The sequence below is a fragment of the Dermacentor variabilis genome, unplaced genomic scaffold (assembly GCF_050947875.1).
Source record: "Dermacentor variabilis isolate Ectoservices unplaced genomic scaffold, ASM5094787v1 scaffold_12, whole genome shotgun sequence".
NCBI classification, from domain to species: Eukaryota; Metazoa; Arthropoda; class Arachnida; order Ixodida; family Ixodidae; genus Dermacentor; species Dermacentor variabilis.
Genome location: NW_027460280.1, coordinates 14,380,102 through 14,397,313, shown reverse-complemented (window position 1 = coordinate 14,397,313; position 17,212 = coordinate 14,380,102). Strand labels below are relative to the sequence as shown.

The following is a 17,212-nucleotide window of genomic DNA, read 5'->3' as shown; positions in this document are numbered from 1 at the left end:
ACGTAATATAATTCGGCTACGAAAGCATTCTTTCCGACTGAGAATATTGTCTGTTTTCTTTTGTCACAAATTATGTTGTCCTCCTTTTTCGGTGTAGGAAAGTTCACCCACAAGGATGTAATCACTGTACTGAACCTACAAAGGCTACGCAGATTAATTCTTTGTGCTGGCCCTCTTCATGGTTTCTGACCCAGGCTCTAACTAGGCCACGTGATTCTACTACGTCCTAAATATATTTGACGAAGCCTCCTTTTTTTGCCCGATGGTGCCACGGGACGCCATCGGGCAAAAATTATGTTTCACATCCGTCCACCTTGGTTCTGAGTGGCGCTAGCTAACACTCCTTGGGCTCGATCTAGTAAACACAAGGTTAGTGGAGGGATTGACACCCGTCGCCCTAGCACAATTGGATAGTGCAACGCACGCGCAATGCGGACGTTGTGCGGCCGACACATCATCTTTTCGTCCGTATCCCTTATTATTTTCTGCATTTCACTTTCCACTAAAGCTAATTTACCTGATGCTTTCCTTGGATGACGTAGTAATAAATGCTTCAATGCCTAGCTTATAAACCTGATCAACGCGTGATGAGCTGTGATGCGGCGAAGGAATGAGATCACCTTGTAGTGCTGGATGGTGAAACAGCTTGTGGAACATCGTTAAACGCGTAATTTTACGGCGAAGCGATAGTATGGTGGCTAGAAGGCGGCAGTGTGAAGGGCGGGAGCCGGCTGGGCGCACACAGGAGCGATGAAAGTTGTAGATGGCGCTACTTGCAGCTGGTGAGCAGCTTTAGCCGATTTTGAAGGGGGTGGCGCGTGGCAGATAGCACGCGCGTCTCGTTCACGTCACGTTTGAATGTTTAATGCAATGCGCGATGCAAACATCACCAAGTGTTTGCAACTAAGAGGTGCACTGTTCAGAGCACTTGTTCGGAGAGAACAGAAACACCGGGACGCGCAGCAGATGTGAGGCTAAGCGATTTGGAGATAACATTTGAAGGCCACTCTGAACGAATTGGTTTATACTAAAATGCTTGGTGTTAACGCAAGCGAACGTGAACCAAGAACACAAACAACCCGAAACGCCGCTTTCATCTTTTTTCCATTCGCTCATCTGCCGCATATATGGTCATTGGTGGCAGAGAAAACTGTACACGCAAACAGACAAAAACAACTCCGGGGCTGCACGCAATGCACCGGGGAATAAGTCGTTCAGTTCACCTTCCGCCAGCAACATGCCCTTTAAAAAGCTTTCTAAAAAAATTAGGTACATATGTGGTCACTTTGGCGAACCTCAGCACGCACCAAGTATTTTCCATCACTGTTTATATTGTACAGGTCACTTTATTACATAGCACAGTAACCCACACATCAGACCGAGGTTAGCAGCTTTCAAATTTCATCGCTCCCTCGCATGGCGCAGATACCCGTCACACTGCCCCCTCCTACCATGTCGATGGTAGGCTAGGTATGTTGAGGCATGCTTTCATGTGAGTATACTCGCGGTACGCGAATAATTGGAGAGTATATGAAACGCACGGACTTATTCTGAACAAGTTCAAGAGGCTTAATTAGGTTATCGTGACTAGTGCCCCATACTGAGGCAGCATGCCCAAGTTTTGAACGTCTTGCTGGCTTGTTGGACTGCGGCATCCTTCTGGATGGCTGGCACGTTGGGCGTTACGCCTTCAAGAACATACCTTTTCTGCCACCTACAAGAGTGGTCGGTGTCGTGCTGACTGCTTGTCTCGTCTCCCGTCGCCACACTCCGCCGCCAGCGATGACGACTTCGACGACTATCTTGCCAGCATAACCGAGTTACCTGGCCTCAGCACCTTTAAACGTGAATAACGTGGTCATCCTACACTCATACCCCTATTTCAGGGTGCCCGCACGTCAGGTCAGACAACGCCCTTCACGCTGTGCAACGGCCTGCTTTACAAAAATTACTCTGCCGATGGCGCTTGCATAGAGTAACATAGTAAACGTAAAGAGCCGACACTCCCATAGGCGCCTGCGGCCGGATGGAAGGATGGATGGTTATTATGAGCGTCCCCTTTGGAACGGGGCGGTGGGTTGCGCCGACTTTGGCTCTCAGCGCACCTAGCGGAATCGGCGAAACGCACCAGCCTCCAAGATGGTCGCGCACGCTGCCCAATCTCGGAGGCTACAATTTCAGTTTCGTTTCTTGTATTTTTTTTTAACCTTTGCTTAAATCGCGTTATTTCATGCAGGCGCTTGTGCCGCTGTTTATATGTTGTGACGACAAGCGTGCAAAGGTGTTTCACTCACGTTAGTTTCATTTAAATTCATATTTTCTGTTTCAAGCTGTAACTTGGCGCTACAATCGTGCCAACTGCTGAGGAAGTAGAACTTTATCGCTTATGGTATTGTACGCCTAGTAATTCACGCCAAAGGGTGTATCGTAAATAAATGTGCCGTGTTCCTTAAATATCAATGAACTTGCTGCACAGTCAAGAACACGAAAATAGCAGGCAACAATTTATTGCAGCAAGGTTGTAAGAGGCAGATACATGAAAACGGGAACAAACAGCGAAACGCAAGTAATACGGGTGTCACACGGCGCACTTTTAAACGCGATCAAGCACAATCCGATTGGAATTTCTCAGTCACGATTGGTTCTTTTGCGCAAGCTCGGCGATGGCGCCAATATCAATCGTGAATTTCAATCCGGATTCGACTTGTTCGCGATCGAAAGTGGTCGTGTGACACCGGTATAATGGAGAATAGTCGGAAATCAATGCCGTGATTCCAATAACTTTGGCGTGATGCCAACACATAGAAGTGTTGCAACTATCCAGATAATGAAAAAAGAACTCCAAATACACGACAGCAATTAGTTTGCTCAAAATGGGATTGTTTTATAAGGAAAGAAATATTACGTTTCTTCTTGTACTTCTGCGAAGGAGGGTGAATTACGGCAGCAAAATTGTGTGAATGGTAGCGGGCCGAAATAAAATGGCTGCAAAAATAATTGAGCACGCACCAACATCTTCATCTCGAATGTGTAAGCCAGTGTGCCGTCATTATAGAGCTCCAATTAAGCATTTTGTGTTGGGGGTCTTCACCTGCTGTCTTCGAAGCCTTGCAATCGTCTTCTGAAACTTGGAATTTTGCCCTTGAGTATGCGTGATGTCCTTTGGCTGTGCAGTGTATCTTGAGGAAGTGGTGGAGATTCCTGCAATACGTAGAATGACAGACAGAAGGTAAGCAATACTCGAGGCTGCAAAGCTGTTGAATGTAGACGCTCCGTTCTTTCGTATAAGCAATACTGGAGCCTGTAAAGCTTTATAATAGAGATGTTGCGTTCCTTCATGTAATGCGTATATTTTTGGTTAAGGAAGCGCGGTTATAAATGCTAAGGAACAAGGAACTTTCTGTGTACGGTAACGACTCCATACACAATTAAAACATGAAAGCACGTATCCTCAGCCCAATGCAGAACAGCTAACAACGCTCGAGCGCACATAGCCTGCTACAGAGGTTGGGAGAGAGCGCATTATTGCCATAATGCAAATATTGCACGTGTACCGCTTTAGAAATAACTAAATTTCTTTCTACAACTCCGCCGGGCTCTTTCTGTAAAATGCACCTGAGCATCGTTGTTGGGTTCTTCTGCCTGCGTCTGCTTCGTCGCCGTTTCATGGCAAGGCCACAGCAAGTTCTTTTGCGCGACGTTAAGGACTTATTCTCTTTCCATTTCGTTATGTCGCTGTTAGCTGCATGAACGAGTGACGGCGGCCTTGCAGCCATGAACAGCTGCTGCCCAACTGCTACGCTGACTTTCAGTTCGTGTTCTTTTTTTATGCGCAGCAATGAGCAGTGATGCCAGCGATAACAGCGATGCGGCAGCGTCCGACCTGCGATACACGTTCGATACAATGACGAATTTAGAAAATAAAACAAAATGGTTCGTTAAGAAATGTGGCCTATGAACACATGCCGTTCGGGGCAGAGAGTTTATGATACGCGCGGCGACTGCTGAAAAAGTAAGGTGCTCTACTTCTGCAAAAGAAATGTAGTTATTTCTAACGCGGTCCACGTGCAATATTTGCAGTATGGCAATAATGCGCTCCCTCAACACCTCTGTAGCAGGCTATGTGCGCTCAAGCGTTGTTAGCTGTTCTGCATTGGGCTGAAGATACATGTTTTCATGTTTTAATTGTGTATGGAGTCGTTACCGTAGAAAGTTCCTTGTTTCTTAGCCTTTATAACAGTGCTTCCTTAACAAAAATATAAAAATAAAATACGCATTGCACGAACGAACGCAGCATCTCCATTATAAAGCTTTGCAGGCTCCGATATTGCTTATACGAAGGAACGTAGCGTCCACATTCAATAGCTTTGAAGCCTCCAGTATTGCTTACCTTCTGTCGATCATTCTACGTATTGCAGGAATCTCCACCATTTCTTCAAAATACGCTGCACAGCCAAAGGACATCACGCATACTCAAGGGCAAAATTCCAAGTATCAGAAGACGATTGCTAGGCTTCGAAGACAGCAGGTGAAAACCCCCAACACAAAGTGCCTAATTGCAGCTGTTTAATGACGGACACACTGGCTTACACGAGATGAAGGTGTTGGTGCGTGCTCAATTATTTTTGCAGCCATTTTATTTCGGCCCGCTACCATTCATATAACATTTCTGCCGTAATTCACCCTCCTTCGCAAATGTACAAGAAGAAACGTAATATTTTTTTTTCCTTCCAAAGCAATCCTATTTTGACTAAATTAATTGCTGTCTTGTATTTGCAGTTCTTTTTTCATTATCTGGATAGTTGCAACACGTCTTCTATGTGTTGTGCCTGTGCAAAGATATTGGCTTCACGCCATTCATTTCCGACTATTCTCCATGATAGCTGTGTCACACGACCATTTTCGATCGCGAACAAGTGCGATCCGCATTGAAATTCACGACTTATATTGGCGCCATCGCCCAGCTTGCGCAAAAAAACCAATCGTGACTGAGAAATTCAAATCGGATTGTGCTTGATCGCGTTTAAAAATGCGCCGTGTGACACCCGTATTACTTGCATTTCGCTGTTTCTTCCCGTTTTCATGTATCTGCCTCTTACAACCTTGCTGCAATAAATTGTTGCCTGCTATTTTCGTGTTCTTGACTGTGCAGCAAGTTCATTGATATTTAAGGAACACGGCACATTTATTTACGATACACCCTTTGGCGTGAATTACTAGGCGTACAATACCATAAGCGATAAAGTTCTACTTCCTCAGCAGTTGGCACGATTGTAGCGCCAAGTTACAGCTTGAAACAGAAAATATGAATTTAAATGAAACTAACGTGAGTGAAACACCTTTGCACGCTTGTCGTCACAACATATAAACAGCGGCACAAGCGCCTGCATGAAATAACGCGATTTAAGCAAAGGTTAAAAAAAAATACAAGAAACGAAGTCGACCGCAGGCGCCTATTGGCGGCGAGGAGTTACGGAGTCGCCATCTATCGGAAGCGCCTCGCTGGCATAGTATGAGGGATCATGCCGCGCGCTCCTCATAGGTTTTGCTGTCAGCGCTCACTGAAAACACCACGCGCGAGCTCTCCCGGACATTTCTATAAGTACTTTCGAAACGAGAGAAGTTTCTTACTGTCTAAATAATAATCTTGGGCAAACTGAAACCACACAATCGTTTACAGACGCTATCTCTTTACCGAATACGTACAGTGAACGCCACTGCGCGCGGTCGCCGCGATGGAGTCTCCCGAACCGGCTTCTTGCGTGAAAGGTAGGTAAACGCTGAGAGCAAACTATGTGAAATATGTTCTTATAGTGTTTGTATAACTAAATGGAGCGTAATTGAAAGAAGCCTCAATGCAGCGATCGCGCAGATTCGCAGCGACCGACTGCGCGTCTGCATGCTTGTCCGCGCACTGTTTCGCTTTCTCCGCGCGCGCGTTTTCGCACCGTGCCATGAGCTTTAGGCCGCAGAATGTGAGCATTTGACAGTATACAAGCAACCATTGTTGCGTGGGCGCTATCAGAGCTGTTCAAAAATAATTTCATTGTAGATACTTCGACGCGCCTACGGGGACTGTGCTGTCCCGTCGCGACGATTCAATCTTTTTTTTCTTCTAAGTTGTTTGACCTTTGAATATTATTTCTCGAGTTACGTCGCACTGTATGTTTATCGGTGTTCTCAGCGTGCAATTTCCAGCTGCTCCTTTTTGTAATCCAGTGCATTAATTCATAACACAAACATGACCATATGCCATGCTTTTTTTAAATGTGCTTCTTACCGCTGCCTTTCCACTTCACTGAACTTGCGAGTATCTATAGCATCGACAAGTTCATAGACCAAACCGTCATGACATTAGTCGGGCAGCGGACTCGGGCGAGCGTCTCAGTGCGCGTTTTCAGAACATCGCAGACCGGGCGCCGTAGCAGAAATCTTCCTCGCGTCTGTGCTTGCTGCATACCCGAGTTGTAGACGATGACTATTTGCCGGTTTTATGTTTCGCGAGCCAAGCTTCACGCAGCTTCTTGTCCTGCGGCTACGTGTGAATAAGGCTGACACCGGCCTCCGTTACGTGCGTCCGGCCCTGCGGCACCGAGCAGTAGCCTACCATGTTGCGCGCCTTCAAAAGCAGCCACTACCTATTGTAGTGCTTTGAAGCGTTGTAAAGGAGACACTCGAAGCGGGAAAATTTCGCCACTAAATGACGACCGCAGCGTACGAGGGAATTTACACTTGTTTTCAGCTCGCTTCGGCGCGCCCGAAGCAGCCGACGCGGCCGCTATGTCCACGTGTCCCTCCTAGCACGTCACGCCGACGGTGGCGCCAGCTTTTCCAGTGGTGGAGCTCGAGGCCAATATATGGGAGTGTCCACTCTTTAGGTTTACTATGTTGATCTGTGGCTCGGCGGCGAAACGGCTGGAGTGTCCGCTCTTGTCGTTTACTGTGTTACTTTATGGCGCTTCCTTATTCGTAGTCGTTCTCGAACGCCTGCGTACTTCTATTCGCGCCATGCATGATGACATCATATCGGGCCACCTTGGCTTTGCGCGCACGCTTCATCGATTACGTTAGCGCTTTTATTGGGCGAAGCTATGGAAGAGCACAAGACAGTACATTGCAAGTGGCTCAGGTTGTCAATGTCATAAGAAGCCGGCGGCACCTTCTGCAGGCTTTTTGCAAGCAGTGAAACCACCTACCTTACCATTTGAAAAAGTTGGTATTGATTTGCTCGGCCCCCTTCCCATGAGCCCTACCGGCTGTCGCTGGATTATTGTGTGCGTCGAGTACTTGACGCCCCATACTGAGACTGCGGCACTTACGTCTGCTACAGCCGCCGATACGTCGTACTTTCTGCTTCATTCTGTCATCCTGCTTCACGGCGCTCACGTGTTGTTTTAAGTGACCGTGCACGGCAATTTACCGCCGACGTTGTTGAAGAACTGTTGCGCCTTTGCAGTTACACTTTTCACCATGCAACGCCGTACCACCCACAAAGAAATGGCCTCTCCGAACGCACGAATCGCGCGCTTACGAACATGTTACTGTACAGGCGCGGCCACTGTAAGAGGTAACGTGGCGAGCGTGGCCGCGCTCTTCGCACCATCAAGCGGGCACCGCGAGAACTATTGCGGCGCAAGCGCAATTAGCGCCACAGGCGGAGTTAGCTGCGCTACCTCTTATACCACGGAGGACAAGGGGGAAGGAAACTCAGGAGAGGCCTTGACGTCACTCCTTGTGAAGCTAAAGTGAAGCCGGAAGTTGGCGTTGCTCATGGCGTGGCTCCGCCCAACATTACCAGACTCGGCGCCGTTGCGCGGAACCGCCACTCGCCCGCGCCTTCGTGGCGCTGCAGTCGCGCCCGGCTTCAGTTCCTCACTAACCGGTTACGCGGGCGGGCCGGACTAAGCACGCGGTGCAGCGTTGGTGTAGAGTGTAGTTCGTTGTTGACAGCGAATTTCTGCAAGCATGTCATCCGTGGAACTGTCGCCTTCGCCGAGTTTCTTAAGAATATCAGCAGACGATGCCGACGTGCTCCGTACCTGGCTGCATAGGCCGCTATTGGAACGATGTCGACAGTTCGGCGCACCACTTTTTCTGTGCTTCCAGCAATGCGACGCTTCGCTCGGCGTAAAACGGAGCGATTCCTCGTGCCGCCCGGGAACTCGCTGCGAAATCAACGGCACGCGCTAGTGTCACTGCTCCCGCTTTGATCGTCGTCTTCCACAGCTGGCTGTGTGGCCGTTCATCTTTCCAGCGTAGAATTTCACTTCACTTCTGTCGTCGTAATGGGGAGGCCGCGTTTACGGGGGTATGAGCCATTGCTTAAGGGAGTATGAGCCACTCATGGTCATACGTAACGGAAAGATTTAATTTTGAAGAAATTTAATTTCGAAGAATCACAAGCGGCAAATCGCAGGCGAAGGCTGCTAACCACGCCGCAAACTCGAGACATCGAACGCAAGCGACAACTGCGGACACACCGTCAGTGACGTCGTTCTCTCTCGTAGTCGATTGTGTGTGTAACCTCATAACTGAGAAATACTTTAATGAACCCTCAGGATTAACCCAGTGATAAACACAGGGGCCGCATGTTTCAGCTTCGCTGATTAAGCATCTTCATGGAATAAAAAATCCGACTTTTTTGTGTGTGGCTTGTGTGTACAAAGACCAACCTCATCTTTACTTTTGTAGCGCTTCTTTGGCGGGTGAGAAGCTTCGGTGGGGAAGAAGATCATCCTACAATCACGCACTTTGGCCAGATATTCACGCTCGTGAGCCTAAACTGCGCGAAACATTAAGACGACAGGAAGAAACAACATCTAGAAACGCAGCTTCTGCGCTTCGCTGTATGCGTTTCTTCCTTTCGTGCAGTTTACCCTTCTTTCACTATTAATGAACTGGCGCGATAAATCTTATTGCTGTAGGTGGATACCGCTTTCTCGTGGTATCACTAATTCGGACAAGGGAGAACGCCAGCGAGCGTGAAACACGCGCAAACTGCCCATCCGCACGAGCTCAAGGCTGTGACGAGGCGTCTGCAGTGGAGCCCGATGGAACAGCGTTGCCCTCTGGCGGCTGTCACAGAAGTGGCGACAGCGCTGTAAGCGCGCGGGCGGGGAGTTTTACCACTGAAGCTAGTCTAGTAACGTTGGCTCCGCCTATCGGGCCAGCTCTCCTCTCTTGTTTACATTTCTCGCGAAACCACGCCGCGCTGCGCGCAACCGAGCAGCTCGGACGCGCGCGCCCGCAGCACTACTATCACGTTCCGCCAAAGAGGGCAAAATTTCCCGCCGATATTCCTTCGTCCGTTGCCATTGCCGTGGCGCGGTACATTGCGTACAGCGTTCATTTCACGAACTTTAGTTCCTCCTGTCCTACCTGGCCACAGCAACATCCGGTAGAGCACGGTCCAGATAACGCAGCGCAACAAAACATGGAGACCAACGCAAACCTGCCCGCACGTCGCCTACGAAACCTACGGAGCAACACGTGGGAGCGCACAGAACCAAAACAAAGCCGCCATTGTGGCCCGAAAGGCGTGGCCGCTACGGCAAAGAAATAAAAAATCAGCAAAAAAGAAGAGAACCTACTACGTCATTTCCTCCACACTTTTCTCCTAGCACGCGGAGGGGGTAGGGCCTCTCCTCAGTTTCCTTCCTCCATGTCTGGTACGGTTCCTCCCACTTCGCCACACGCGCTCTCGTACAAAATACTGTAGCCATCTTCATCTAACCTTCATTTACAGCCGTGGTCTAGACTTCTTCGTATTTACCATATAATAAATCTGAAGCATAGATTTATCAGTGTACCTTGTTTTGTCGTGTGATTTTTTTACTTTCTTAGCAAGCGAATTCTGAAATCGGCCTTCCGTAACAAAAGGGACCTTTTAAAAATGATAGGTTCACTTAAAATTTTAGGTGTACCGCATGCCTGCTTGCTTTGATAACTGATTTAGAATAATAGCTGTTGACGCACCATTGATATAGGTCTTGTGTACTCCAAAGCGCGCGCGCAATCTACGTTTCGCGGTGAAGTGGCAACAGACGACGCGCAGCTAACTCCGCCTCTGGCATGGAGTGCGCTTGCGCGCAATGCTCGGCGCGGCAACCCGCTCCGTGTCACCTCTAACGCCTGTACGTCTCAGCTGACCACAAGAATTGGGATACCGTGCTGCCCTTTGTCACGTACGCATACAATACAGCCAAGCACGAAGTAACCGGGTATGCGCCTTTCTATCTGTTGTACGCTCGCAGTCCCCAAACGTTCTTGGACACAATTCTGCCATAGCCACTGCAAGAAGCCGCATCCATTCCGCAGACATTGTGTCGGGCCGAAGAAGCGCGTCGGCTCGCTCGCTTAAGAACGCTGTCTTCGCAAGTTTCAACCAAGGCACGTTATGACGCCCGGCCTATGCCTGTCACTTTCGCTCCTGGCGATCATGTGTCGCTGTGGACACCTCTACGGAAGGAAAGCTTGTATCGCAAGCTCGTCTAAACGTACAGCGTTCCATTCGTGATACTCAGCCGATTAAGTGACGTCAACTACGTCGTCGCAAAACTGACCGCCAATAATCGCCGGTCGCGGATAATTGAATTATGTGGATCCCTAACTCGCTCGACGAGCTTCTTCCGCACCGAAGGAAGATGTCACGCTGCGCGGCGAAGCCGAAGAACTGCGCGCGGTGTGCCCGACTGCCTGCGATGTCGTCTCTATGCCCCCTCGATCATTTTGAAAATAAATATATCTCATCCGTAACAGTGCTAACGTTTTTTAAAGTAAAAGTTTCAGTGAAGCAGGCGCACTAAAAAATTTGCGGCGAAGGTAACCTAACATGCAGTTAGCGTCGTTTATTAATCAATATGTAGTGACGAAGTTAGGTTGGATGCTATGTGAACACCTAAGTATTGGAGTTGATAAATTCTAACGATTGTTATTTGAGTAGTAGGCACAGGGGCTGGCTACAACTACGGAATACACGCGTGACTTTACATTTATTAATCTTAAATTCCATGTGCGGTTGTAGACACCAGTTATAACATTAACGTCGAATTGCACAATTTTAATATATTGGCTACACATTTCGTTGAAACCTACACAAATAAAAAAAATTATATTAAGGGCTTTTACGCGCCAATACCACGATCTAATTATGAGGCACGCCATGGGGGGGGGGGGGGGACTCCAGACATTTGGGCCACTGGGGTTCTTTAAAGAGCACCTAAATCTAACTACAAGGGTGTTTTCGCATTTCGCCCCTATCAAAGCGCGGCCGCCGTGGCCATGATAACTACACAATCGCCAACAAAAAGATGAATGTTAGAGTTTACCGAAGAATGACGGTCATTGTCGTATATAAGAAAAAGGAGAGGACCCAATACAGAGCCCTCGGGGAACGCCTGAATTAGCTTCCCTGAAGAGAGAGTAATGACCATTTTTAGCAGGGAACTAAAATCGGTTAATAATAAAATTATTAATTAATCCTAATAGATTACACTCAATATTTAATCGGTTCAGTTTATGAACGAGCAACTAGTGACACACTTTATCAAATGCTTTGGAAAAGTCTAAAAAAAATTACGGGGTCTTTTGAAATCTCTCGTAAGAGGGGGACGGCGAAAGCCTACTCTTCCGCCTCTTATCATTCGCCTAATCTGTAAACATTTTTAGTCAGTTGTAATCAATTGTAGTCGTTACGATTCGTTCGTTAGACATATTGGTCATTAATAGTCATTACTAGTCATTACAAGTCATTTGAGTCATTATTAGTAATTACTGCTCACTACTAAGCATCTTTATTCTTTTGTAATGAATTTTGGTCATTACAAGCCGTCGTTAGACATATTGGTCATTTTGTAGTCATTACAAGTCATTTCAGTCATTATTAGTCATTGCTGGTCATTACTAAGCATTTTCGTCATTTATTATCAGTTGTCGTTACAAGTTGTTGTTAGGCATATTGGTCATTTCGTAGTCATTACAGGTAATTTCAGTCATTATTAGTCATTACTGCTGACTAGTAAGCATTTTTAGTCATTTGTAATCAATAGTGGTCACTAGAAGCCGTCGTTAGACACATTGGTAATTTCGCAGTCATTAGTAGTCATTACAAGTCATTAGTAGTCATTACTAGTGATTAACATCTACCAATCTCTGTTACAACGTTATCATTCACTGTCACCATTATTATTTTTCCATTCTTTAATCGGTCTTCATATGGCGTGATGACGCTCCGGCAGACACTCCGGCGTTCAGGTCTGCTGACACAAACTTCACCATGAGCCTAGAAAGGCTTTCGCCTTAATATATAGTCGGCTAATGATGATCTATCAAGAATACGATGTAGCCGATGGGTGAAAGGTGTGAGCTGTGTTTTCATGGGCGTACGATATTCGAAAATCATGTTGCGCAGGTAAAGAATTTCACAACGATTACGATACTCCCTAACGCGATTTTTTTATTTATTTACAAATACTGCGGTCTCAGATTCTGAGACAGCAGAAGTGAGTACAAATAATGAAAAAAAATACAATCAAAGATACATTCAACAAAATTGACCAGAATAGAAGAAAACCTTAACAGAATATATAATTACGTAATTGTTTGTCAAAATGCTCAGTACCGAGTCTGCGCAGAGACCCATCAAATTTGTTCCATAAATCCACAGTCCGCGGAAAGAAAGAAAAAACGATCAAGGTTCGACCTGAAGGGCACATGTTCAGTGGCTCAGATCGTCGATTACAGCGTGCTACAACAGAAATGGGCGTCAGAACACTCAAGCCGGTGTGAACTATCTTATGCAGAAGGATAACACGATCACAAGTGCGCCGATGTTCGAGGGATTGTAACGTTAAAACGCGCGCATGCGAAGTAGGCCAGAATTGCGGGTCATAGCGACGAAAAACGAACCTGATTGCTTTTCTGTTTTAGACAGATTCTAATATAGCTATGTCGTGCATGACGTGAGGTGGCCAAACAACCGATGCATATTCTAGTATGTGCCTGAGCAAAGTTTTGTACGCAGTCAGTTTGCATTCTCTTGTCGAGCTGCTTAACACCCGTTGGAGATACCAAAGTTTTCGATGAGCCTTATTGCAGATTATTTCAACCTGCTTGCGCTATTTTAAATTTGATATTAGAGTTACACCGAGGTACTTAAACTCCGTAACATGTATTAAACTGACCCCGTCATTAGTTTAGTAAAAGAAAGGGGCTGTTTCTTGTTTGAAAAGGTCATAGCTAGTCTTTTTGAAGTTAATAGACATTTGCCAGGTTTCACTCCACTTACAAAACAATGAAAAAACATTATTCAGTGCAACCTGATCATGAGCATCAGAGATGGTGTTGTAGATGACGCAGTCGTCTGCATACATTCTAAGTTTAACTTGAGTATCACCCATGATTTCTGCTACGTCATTTATGAAAATAATGAACAAAAGCGGCCCCAGCGCTTTTGAGCGCAGCGTTTTAAGTGTTTTGAATTAGCAATATACTGTGGCAAAGATTGGGCCTCATGAACAGCTTGTTCTTCGGCAGTTTAGGCCAATTACACGCAACCTCCCCATACCAGCGCACGCAATATATGAACTGCCTATTCGGTTCTTTGCGCAGGCGCGGAAATGCAGCAGATGGCTTGTGAGCAACCAGCTGTCACATCAAATGATCGATACGCGCTAGGCCATTAGCGCTCCCTCGGTGCAGCCAAACCGACCAGCTGGCTACGTCAGGAGCTGGGGTAGCTGTCAAAACCTCATGACATTCACGCAAGATCTCGAACATTACCACCGACCATCAAATCGTTCTCGAACGCCGCACAACGGAGTCTGTCGCACGCCGCACAACGGAATCTGAAATGTCTGTCCATAAAGTCAGTCTGAAATTTTCCATACGCACCCTTGTGCTCGCCCAAGTTACGGGGGTGGTAGCTGAGCCGCGTTCTTCGCTTCGCGTCTTCCTCTCGAGCCCACCGTTTATGGGCAGCCTCGCGGGCGCGACCTTCTCTGCTACTCGCCGCCACTTTCCTCTTGCTACGCCAGATGTCAGCACATGCATTACTGGTTTGCTCCGCCTCCTCATAGAGGGCAGCGTTATGCAGTATTGGGCCCCTTGATAATTTGAAAGTAGCGACGCTCTCCTCCTCACGGCGCTTTTCTCCTCGATTCTCCTCACCCGCCGGCTGCGCACGGCGCGCTTTTCCTCCTGGGCTCCCGCGGACGGGCCGCAGGATTCTATGGAAGCGTGTCATTTTGGGCCAGTTGCGCGCCCGAGTGGGGTTGAAAATTTTGAGAAATGCTAATAACAGCATCGATAATGCTGGAGGCAACGTTTATGAGGAGATTGGTTTTTTTCTTAAAGCCGTATGAACGGGGTATACCGATGTAAAGGGAGCTTTGAGGCGAGTTCTCTACTTCAGACAATTTTTCTGCCATATGATCACATGCTTTACTTCGTGCGTCTGTTCTAGTATTGCTTGTGACACATTCGTTTGTGTGTGGCTTATTAAGCGAAAGTCTTAGACCTCTGTTTCAAGTTCCCGTTGTGTGCTACAGAAAATATCACGTAACCGAAGGAAGGCGGGAAGCGAACCAAAGCATGTGTAGCCGCGTATAAGAGATTATTAATGATTAGCAAAGTAATGATTGATTAGTGATTGGATAAGATGAATTCAGGTGTATTAAGGAGGATTAAGGTGGATTTAAGTCGACGAAGGTGCATTAGGGTGAATGAAGGTGGATTAAGGTGCATAAAGGAGGAATAGGTTGGATTAAGGTCGATGAAGGTAGATTAGGGTAGAGAAGGTGCGTTGAGGTGTATTAAGGACGATTATAGTGGACTAGGGTGGGTTAAAGTGCATGAAAGATAAGGGTGGATTAAGAAGGATTAAGGTGCATTAATGGAGGATTATGGTGGGCTAGGGAGAATTAAAGTGAATGAAGGAGGATTAGGGTGGATTAACGAGGATTAGGGTGGACATAGGTAGATGAATGTGCATTCGGGTGGAATAAGGTGAATTATGGAGAGTATAGTGGATTACGGTGGATTAAAGTGAATGAGGAAGCATTAGGGTTGATTAAGGAGGATTAAAGTGTTTTAAGGAGGATAAGAGTTGATTAAGGTCGATGAAGGTGGATTAGGGTGCATTAAGGAGGACTTTCGTGGATTATGGTGGATTAAAGTGAATGAAGGAAGATTAAGGTCGATGAATGTGGATTAATGTGCATTATGAGGATTATGGTAGACTAATCGGTCTTAATACTCAATGAACCATAATTCACCTTAGTCCACCTTAATCACCTTAATGCTCCTTCATCCACCTTAATCCAGCTTAATATTCCCAATCCACCTTAATACAACCTAATCCACCTACATCGCCTCTAATGCACCTTAGCCTACCCTACACTGTCTTAATCCTCCTTCATCCACCTTAATCCTTATTCATGCACCTTAATTCAACTTAATCCATCTTAATAGTCCCAATCTACCTTAATACACCCTAACCTACCTCTATCAAACCTAATCCAGCTCCATGGTCCCTGATCCACCTTAATCTACCCTAATCCATCCTAATCGGTCTTAATCCTCCTCTATCAACCCCTATTTCACCTTAATCCACATTAATCGACCTTAATCTTCCTGTATTCACCTTAATCCTCCCTAATCCTTGTTCATGCACCCTAATCCACCCTAATCGGTCTATTTCTTTAATACCCTTTCATCAACCCTTCACCTTAATCACCATAATCCTCCTCCACCTACCTTAATCTTTATTCATGCATCTTCATCTTTCTTAATGCACTCTAATCCACCTTAATCTTCTTTAATACACTCTAATCAACCTTAATGCTCCCTAATCCACCTCATGTCAATCACTAATGATTCATTAATTCACTTGGGTAATTATTCGCTTATACAGGGGTGGACATGCTTTGGGTCACCTCTGGCCTTCTTGGGTCACGTGATACTTCCAGTTTCCAACGCGACCTTGAAACATAGAGATCTAGAGGCTTTCGCCTTAAATTAAAGAAAACTCAATGATGACTAGCTAACGCTCATCACCTGCAATACCACGGGTATGCTTGCCACGAACTTTTTCAGGGCGCAAAGCAGAATCTATAATGCTGCACTTCCGACTGAATAACAGCAGTTAGCGACGTGCGAGGTGATGGAGCCGCCCCAGAATATTAAGCATAATGAGGACAACCGCAACAAAAACGTTGGTGAGCAGGCCGGAAGAATGAAAAAAAAAATGCAGCATTACGGGATGCTTTGCTACGAGCTATAAGAAGGACGCCTCAGCTCGCAAACAACGCTGTTGTCGGAACAAAGTTCTTTCGGCCAATGTCATGCAGCCACTACTTCCTGCGCAAGCCGTCACGCTTTCCTTGTGGTATCATAAAAACGGCATAACCATCTTCAGACTTCTTGCTGCAGTTATATGAGCAACAGCCCGGCACCCGCCGTGGTTGCCCTACTAAAAAATCCTATTTGTTTTCAAACGGGTTTCATCAAATAGGGTTATGGAACGGGACCCCGTTTGATCCTGTTCAGTCCTGACCTGTTTATTCCTGTTTAAACCTGACCCGTTTAAATCCTGTTTAAACCTGACCCGTTTAAATCCTGTTTAATCCTGACCCGTTTAATCCCGTCCTATCTAACCCAGACCTGTTTGCCCCTGTTCAGACCTATATTTTGCTACATTCATACCAGGTCCTTTCAGAATGTATTGATGTTGCTTAATATAATTTACTCTTTAAACCTATTTTGTACACTTGTGTATTTGCGATTAGCATTGAAGAGAAGTAGATCTGCATTATGTTTGCAACAAGAATGCCACTTTCACATGTAGGTTTGCCTGGTACATTGCTTGATATGAAGATGAACACAATTTTCGGCATAAATTGACTAGCACTACCAACACTGATGTGATACATCATGAACAAGTTTTGTATGACCCACGAGTACGTTCTCTATGTATGACCTACAAGAAAATGCACCCTGAAGAAGACTGTACCTCATTTTCATATTTACTACAAGTATGCAAATGTTATTCTTGCAAGTTTAGTATATGTTCGATTACTTGTACTCGTCTTAATGCAGTGCTTTTTGCTGTAATGGTTTGTTCACAAATTCACAGTAAAGCGTAATTTTGGGGTGAAAAATGTTAGGCAAAGTATTGGCATGTACTTGTAAGTGAAAAAGACAAGTATACTTTACG

General features: G+C 46.2%; 2 protein-coding genes across 8 annotated transcripts in view; one reads left to right on the top strand and one right to left on the bottom strand.

Moving 5' to 3' along the window:
* The window catches only part of LOC142566054 (uncharacterized), a 114,923-nt gene extending 100,720 nt beyond the window's left edge, over positions 1–14,203 (bottom strand). Inside the window, exon 1 of the mRNA XM_075676783.1 lies at positions 13,891–14,203. Within this exon, the coding sequence (XP_075532898.1) occupies positions 13,891–14,073 (183 nt within the window). The 5' untranslated portion in view covers positions 14,074–14,203. The remainder of the gene's footprint in view (positions 1–13,890) is intronic.
* The window catches only part of LOC142566053 (uncharacterized protein ZK1073.1), a 434,522-nt gene that overhangs the window by 113,673 nt on the left and 303,637 nt on the right, over positions 1–17,212 (top strand). The window lies entirely within an intron of this gene.